Raw genomic sequence first — 8,102 nt, 5'->3', positions numbered from 1 at the left:
TTGGACACACTCTCTTCCACGCCTCTGGCTACGTGAGACGCCAAGCACATGTAAACAGGAAGCCTTTTGACATGGCTGGGGAAGGGACAGGGGAGAGTGTGTGTCTGTGTGCGTCTTCGTGTGTGTGTGGGCGTATGCCTTTAAAGTGAATAGAGCAGGGGGGTCCGTGGCCCAGCAGCCTTGGATTTCACAGCCCCCCTACTTCTGAGAGAGAACAGTTACCATCTTTATCCTTTATTCTGTTCTCGGCTGGATCTTTAAACTAAAAATTCCAGGTGCCACCACAGTGCACTCGCACACCCACGCTATCCACACCACTCTGTTTAATATCATGAGCTCTTTCTAGTCTCTGTGCAATCTGTGCATTTTGCAGGGCCACACCTGTCACTGGTTAGCTGTTAGCTGGGAAACTGGAACACCTACAGCATATGTCCTAGTTTAACGAGACAACTGCAGATTCACTGCAACACTGTTGAACACCAGACCTAAACAATGGCCAGGCCTCAATGCAAACATGACACTCAGAACCTGTCTGAGAGGCATATACACACACATATACACCCCCCCCCCCCCCTCCCCACACACACACACACAGCTGAATTCCTTTTCCTAACATCAACTATTTTAAGACACAATCTATTCCAACCACTACTAATTTCCTCCTAGCTGGGCCTGTCTATACTCTGGGGAATGCAAGCTCACATTCTAATGGCATTTAATATATAAACGCACAACTTCAGCACTTAGTTTTTTCTGTTCTTAATGAAGGTATAGGAACTCCTAATGGAAGTGGTTAGGTAAGAACTTTATATCACTAGAACCGTGGGGATTCCAGTCCTAGAACAGCTTTGTAACGTCTACATTTTAAAGGTTAGCCCAGCACCTGTAAGCCGAGGTGTCTAGAGACCGACTAATGAATGTAGTAGTCATGAAGATGCAGGTACATTTTTGATCGTTAATTATGTTCATTAAAATATTTTTCATTTCATGTTTTTAAAAAGGTACAAATCTGACATTGTCAGCTGGTTTTTTCTTACGTTGTTAGTTTCTTACTCCCAATAGTTTGACACATTTCCATTCTATATTCATCTAAAGAAACAGAACTAAAAATGATTAATAACATTTGTGGGTGTCGGAGCAATGCAATAAAATGCTTTCAAAACTCAATGGTGTAGCGTGCCATAAAACGCCACCTGTCACACAAGTGCTCTTTGAAAAATAACACAAAACGAAAAAGTCATGGTCGCTCTGAGAGAGGAGATGGGGTGAGAGCGATAGAGGAGCGAGAGAGCGAAAGAAGAGTGTCGCTCCTCCTCCCGTTCAAATCTCACACGTGCACTTCAAACCACCAAGGCCTGCTAATCAACCATTGTGTGAGCTCACCCAGCCAGAGATACACTCCTAACACTGGGCTAGGTGAACCTGAGAGAGAGAAGGAGAGAGACTGGGCGGGTGAGGAAGACAGAGAGAGAAAGAGAAAGGGCAGATGGGAGAGAGGAGTGCAAGGATGGAGCTGATATAATGGCTGTGAGGGAAAGGGGTAAATGTGGGAGAGAGAGAAGGAGAGAGAGAGAGAGAGAGACAGACAGAGAGACAGAGAGAGAGCGACAGAGAGAGAGAGACAGAAAGAGAGAGAGAGAGAAAGGAGCGAGAGAGAGAGAGACAGACAGAGAGAGAGCGACAGAGAGAGAGAGACAGAGAGAGAGCGACAAAGAGAGAGAGACAGAAAGAGAGAGCGAGAGAAAGAGAGACAGAGAGAGAAAGAGAGACAGAGAGTGAGACAGAGAAATACAGGGAGGGACAGAGACAGAGTCACAAAGCTATATGTGATGGCGCTCTAGGGGCCACCTGGGGAAACTTAATCAAAAAAAGGTTGGCAGCTCGGGAGAGAGAGGGAGCAGAGGGCAGCGGAGGAGAGGAGAGGGGGAGCAGAGGGCAGCGGAGGAGAGGAGAGGGGGAGTAGAGGGCAGAAAGCAGGTGACAGGGTTCTCTCTCTCTCTTCACTTTCGCCTTCAGAACAAAGTCAAACCCTGAGAGTCATAATCCAACAGTCTGTCACCACGCCTTGGGGTTAGCCCTTCACCTTCACCAATCAGTGGGCTTCAATGAACATGCCGACATACACTTACAGTACCCATTCACACTCACACTAATTCTTGAGTTCCCTCAAATTCTCTCATTGTCAAGTTCACAGCTGCATCTTCTCAAGTGAAGTGGTCACAAGAGGAAAGGAACGCTGAGCGACACCAACTCTCATTCAACATTCTTTCCCAACAACCGTGTTTCACCGATCCCTCAGTGTCATTGGAAGTGTCGGGGAGTGTGCACGAAGTCGGGCTGTGCACGCTCCTGTCATTTAGGTGGCCCAAGCCAAGGAAGGAGAGATAAAAGAGAGAGAGAAATAAAAAGGTGTGTTGTGCACACCGACCGGACTCACCATTATCGCTGTCCGACTTGTTTTCGTGCTCTGTGTCGGTGAGGGTCAGGGCCGAGTTGGACCGGCTGGACAGGCACGAGTTCCGGCCGCCCGACTTCACCCCACGGCCCCACAGCCGCATGGCACGCTCCGGTGACATCACGCCCTCGTTCTCGGTGTCCACGTCGGAGCCGGCGCCGACTGAGTAGCCGCGGTGGGGGAGGCCCATCTCGGCGCAGAAGGCCAGGCCGCGGCGCGTGGATGGCTCACAGATCCCCAGTTGTCTCAGGTTGAAGTTCTGCCCTGAGAGGAGAGGAAACGAGATAGAAGTCATCAACACTAGAACCCTGAACATGTATACCGGTCAATAAATGTCTTCCAAAGGAAAAACTAGTGCCCCTTTACAAGAGAATACAGGAAGTACAGAGTAGAATAAAGGGAGTTTTGAGAGAGGAGAGGAGAGGAAACAAGATGGAGGATCTTAAAGACTCTTCCACAAAGAACAAGGTTGAGGACATCAACAATTTCAATATGAGAGGCGCTGGAGTATTTTATTCTAAATGTCAAGTATTTCAGAGATATTTAAGAGAGCTAGCATTTACCAGGGAGAACAATTCAGTGGCCTTTTACAGGAGAACACAGGGAGTACAGCTGATCTAACTTGACAGTAACTTGGCAGTAAAGACAAAACACCTTGAACCCTGTCACTAACAGATCATCTGTCACATTAAAAGCTCTTCCTGCCCTATATACAGGGGATGGGGGGAAAAATCTATTCAGTTACATATTGGGATGTTATTTTTGACGATATCATATCGTATCGTTTTTAAAATATCGCAATATTATTTTTACACTAGTTGGCTGTACCTGTACCTGCACCAAAACTTTATTTCCATAACTGATTTTGTTTTCTCAAAATGGGTTTTCTCCTGGTTCTCTTGTCTCTCTGCAGCAGACATATGGGGAGCAATATGTTTGGAACATCAAATCACAATAAAATCACAGTATCAAAACCCAATACATATAGAATGGTGAGAATCACAATACATATAGAATGGTGAGAATCACAATACATATAGAATGATGAGAATCACAGTTCATATAGAATGATGAGAATCACAGTACATATAGAATGGTGAGAATCACAATACATATAGAATGGTGAGAATCACAGTACATATAGAATGGTGAGAATCACAGTACATATAGAATGATGAGAATCACAGTACATATAGAATGGTGAGAATCACAGTACATATAGAATGGTGAGAATCACAATACATATCGTATCAGCACTTAAGTATAGTAATTATATCGTAACTTGAGGTCCCTGGTAATTCTCAGCCCTGATATCGCCCACCCCCCCAAGGCCCCTCTGACCTCCAGCCTCCCGACCCTCAGATCCATCCTATCACTGAGAACCAGACAGACATACCCCCTCCCTCCCTCCCCAGCCTTAGTTGTATTTGACCAGTGGCAGATGGATAGATAGATGGCTATATAAACCGAGCAAGAATATAAACGCAACATGCAACAATTTCTACAATTTTACTGAGTTCATATAAGGAAATTAGTCAATTGAAATAAATTCAATAGGCCCTTGTGTATGGATGTCACATGCCTGGGAGTACAGATATGCATCTGTTGGTCACAGATACCTTTTTTTTAAAGGTAGGGGCATGGATCAGAAAACCAGTCAGTATCTGGTGTGACCACATAGAGTTGATCAGGCTGTTGATTGTGGCCTGTGGAATGTTGTCCCACTCCTCTTCCATGGCTGTGTGAAGTTGCTGGATATTGGCGGGAACTGGACCACGCAGTCGTACACGTCAATCCAGAGCATCCCAAACATGCTCAATGGGTGACATGTCTGGTGAGTATACAGGCCATGGAAGAACTGGGACATTTTCAGCTTCCAGGAATCGTTTAAAGATCCTTGTGACATGGGGTTGTGCATTACCATGCTGAAACATGAGGTGATGGCGGTGTATGAATGGCACGATGATGGGCCTCAGGATCTCATCACGGTATCTCTGTGCATTCAAATTGCCATCAATAAAATGCAATTGTGTTTGTAGCTAATGCCTGCCCATACCATAACCCCACCATGGGGCACTGTTTTTTTTATTTAACTAGGCAAGTCAGTAAAGAACAAATTCTTATTTACAATGACAACCTAGGAACAGTGGGTTAACTGCCTTGTTCAGGGGCAGAATGACAGATTTGTACCTTTCCAGCTCAGGATTTCGATCTAGCAACCTTTCAGTTACTGGCCCCATTCTTTAACCACTAGGCTACCCGCCGCAACGTTGACATCAGCAACCCGCTCGCCCACACAACGCCATCTGACATCTGTCCGGTACAGTTGAAACTGGGATTAATCCGTGAAGAGCACATTTCTCCAGCCAGTGGCCATCGAAGGTGAACATTTGCCCACTGAAGTCAGTTACGACGCTGAACTGCAGTCAGGTCAACACCCTGGTGAGGATGACGAGCACGCAGATGAGCTTCCCTGAGACGGTTTCCCTGAGACGGTTTCCCTGAGACAGTTTGTGCAGAAATTCTTAGGTTGTGCAAACCCACAGCTTCATATCAGCTGTCTGGGAAGCTGGTCTCAGACAATCCTGCGGGTGAAGAAGCCAGATGTGGAGGTCCTGGGTTGGTGTGGTTACACGTGGTCTGCGGTTGTGAGGCCGGTTGGACGTACTGCAAATTCTCTAAAACGACTCTGGTGGAACGTTCTGCAGTCAGCATGCCAATTGCACGCTAAATCAAAACTTGACATCTGTGGCATTGTGTTGTGATAAAACTGCAAATTTTTTGTGGCCTTTTATTGTCTGCAGTACAAGGTGCACCTTGATTTACCAAACAGGTGGATGGATTATCTTGGCAAATTAGGAAAGCTCAGTAACGGGGATGTAAACAAATCTGTGAACAAAATTTGAGAGAAATATGCTTTTGGTGCGTATGGAAAATGTATGGGATCTTTTATTTCAGCTCATGAAACATGGGACCGACAATTTATATATTTGGGAATAGGGTGCCATTTGGGACGCCACGGAACAGAGAAGGGGGAGAGCCATCTCCCAGGTGCTAACAAAATAGAAACTGACAGGTAAATGTGGCCTAGCCAGCATCTGGGGAGGCATTTGGACTGGAGATGTTGAGCAAAAAATATCCTGCATGGGCTTAAAAAGAAAGAGAGATAATAAAAAACAAATCCTGTGCTGACTTTTTTTTTTGTGATGGGGGTTGGTGGGGTGCAGTATCAACTGGCCTGAAATCCCCAGTGAAAACACACTGTAAACATCAGCACTACAAGACCAACGCCCTAATGGAAAACTCTCATTATCAAACGGAGGGAGACACCCTAAACTTTTATTTTATGGAGCCCCCTGAAGACTAAAATCACCAGTAAATCAGATAAAAATGTGTTTAATTTAGCAAATCTGTTCCTAAGCATTCCCATAAATAGAAGGGACAAACGTGATCGTGTCTCAATGTAATCAAGTTATGAAAGGATTGTTATTTCAAATCCAATCTCTTTTAGGGCTTAGTTGTCGTCAATTTGTTCGATGTTAATTATTATTACTAATTATGGTAATTAGGTTCCGGTCACCCGACCATCGGCTCCGATAAAAATCTGCTAGTCTACCTCCTGCTCTAACGATTGAAGTAGAGCATGACGAAACAACTAAAACGATACATACTTCAGTGAAACACTACTTGCTAAAGGCAATTTATACCGCGTTGGGGGAGCGAGCCAAACGCCTAAAGAAATATCCAACGCAAAACAAAACATCCGATGGGGAATCTATAGTCTCCTAAAGCAAAACATATCATCGCTGAAACACAACATAGGCCTAATGCTGTAGCGCAAAATAGCACGCTATGATACAGTCCATTTTGCTTAGGCAGAGCAGAACGCATTCCGCAGCTCAAGCTGAACTCGTTAGCATAACAAAAACACGGTTCGAACCATGCTAACATAAAGGGCACTTCAGTGCTGGCCCACTGGGCACAAACTGATTGAATCAACGTTGTTTCTACGTCATTTCAATGAAATTACGTTGGTGGAATAGACGCTGAATTGACGTCTGTGCCCAGCAAAACCCAACAACAAAGAGCACCTTGGAACGGCCTATTGAGCTAGCCACTGTTTCAGTGCAGGTGGGCACAACGCCAAGCCCACAAGGTCCAACGATAAATGCCCTATAAAAGCATTACTTGCGGGTTACTAATGTTGGCTGGCGCGTAGGAAACGGCAAACATCACTGGAGGGGCTCAGGGTACATAGCAATAATTTACAACGCATGAAGCAAATACACATAATGTCTGCAACTTATCAACTCATCAACTGAGAGAGAGAGCGAGAGAGAGAAATATTTGGCAGAGGTTGCTGTGTTAATGATTGATCTCATATGTGGCTGCACTTTGGTTATATCTAATGCGGTAACATTATGCAGGCTGAAAGGAATTCAAGACCCACTAGTATTGTAGAAAACAATCCAGTCACAATTCATTTGCATTGCAAAAAAACCCGCAAGTAAGAAGGTACAGTAGCCTAACTAAGCAGTATAACGTTAAATACAGTAGATTTGGAGCCACCGAAATGATCAAATAACTGCAATCTCTATGGAAACCCTTAATTGAAACTCCCCAAATTAATTTGAGAATATTTGCCAAAATATTAACAGATAAAAATCCCAAGTGTAGAGTACAGAGACTTAGTAAAAGTGTTTTCCTCTTGCAGGCAGACGGAATATGGTGTGTGCGTATGAGCTCGTGCATGTGTGTTCTCGGGGAGGGGTAATGTGGTGCAGATGGGAGAGAAGATGGTGGCTGCTCTGCTATGTTGTCCTGGCAGACAGATTGGTAGTTAAGGCACTTCCAATCTGGTTGGTGATTTCATAAATATCTCAAGGCCTTGAAAGCGTAAAATCACTACTTCAAAGGCGACGCCGCCACCTCAACAAGACAAACGGCAACAACAGCCGTCAACAATCATATGAAGTCATCTGGGTGGAGTTAAGGAAGTGTTCCACATTAAGGCTTTTATTTCTGACATACACTGACTACACATTTCATTTAGTTTAACTAATAATTAATGAAAACTTACAACATAATATTACTACTAATAATAATACAAAATAATTGTAAAAAATCATATTTGTATTATTAATAATAATATGTATAAATATTATAATTTTAGTATGTATAGTTTTACATATTTACATTTTTTTCTCAACATTAATATAAAAATTCTGAATATGCCATCGAACAAAATACTTCTTAGAAATATCTGGGAGAAAATCATGTACAAACATTTCCTAAATGTGTAACAAATTGTACAAGACACAGTAACCATGGATCAAAATGAACTATTTATTTATCTGGGTCCTCATATGCCAACACAACTACAGGCATGGAATTAGAATACTATATAATTGTATAGGATCTCTATGACTACAGCCAATAATACAATGTATAATTCCTCTTAGGGCTATTAACCATTCTACTACAATTGAAGAGGCTTGCATTTTACGTTGGGGAATTTTAAAACATGATCCAATTAAAAATAGAGTCTGTGATACATAACTCATTTAGTTCCTTTTTTAACTAACGCTATTCATTTCCTGCAAAGCTAAACTCTTTTCTCTCGCTTAAAGACATTTATGTCACACTT

At 43.5% G+C, this 8,102-nt stretch overlaps 1 protein-coding gene across 11 annotated transcripts in view; it reads right to left on the bottom strand.

Moving 5' to 3' along the window:
* Nucleotides 1–8,102, bottom strand: part of LOC110498654 (teneurin-3) — a 439,962-nt gene that overhangs the window by 314,093 nt on the left and 117,767 nt on the right. For all 11 annotated transcript variants that reach the window (XM_090210457.1, XM_090210459.1, XM_090210460.1 and 8 more), the window contains one exon: nt 2,438–2,719. In XM_090210457.1, the coding sequence (XP_090066583.1) occupies nt 2,438–2,719 (282 nt within the window). The remainder of the gene's footprint in view (nt 1–2,437; nt 2,720–8,102) is intronic.

This window comes from Oncorhynchus mykiss, chromosome 19 (genome assembly GCF_057628025.1).
Source record: "Oncorhynchus mykiss isolate SJ-2025 chromosome 19, ASM5762802v1, whole genome shotgun sequence".
Classification (NCBI taxonomy): domain Eukaryota; kingdom Metazoa; phylum Chordata; class Actinopteri; order Salmoniformes; family Salmonidae; genus Oncorhynchus; species Oncorhynchus mykiss.
This window is presented reverse-complemented; position numbering and strand designations above follow the sequence as displayed.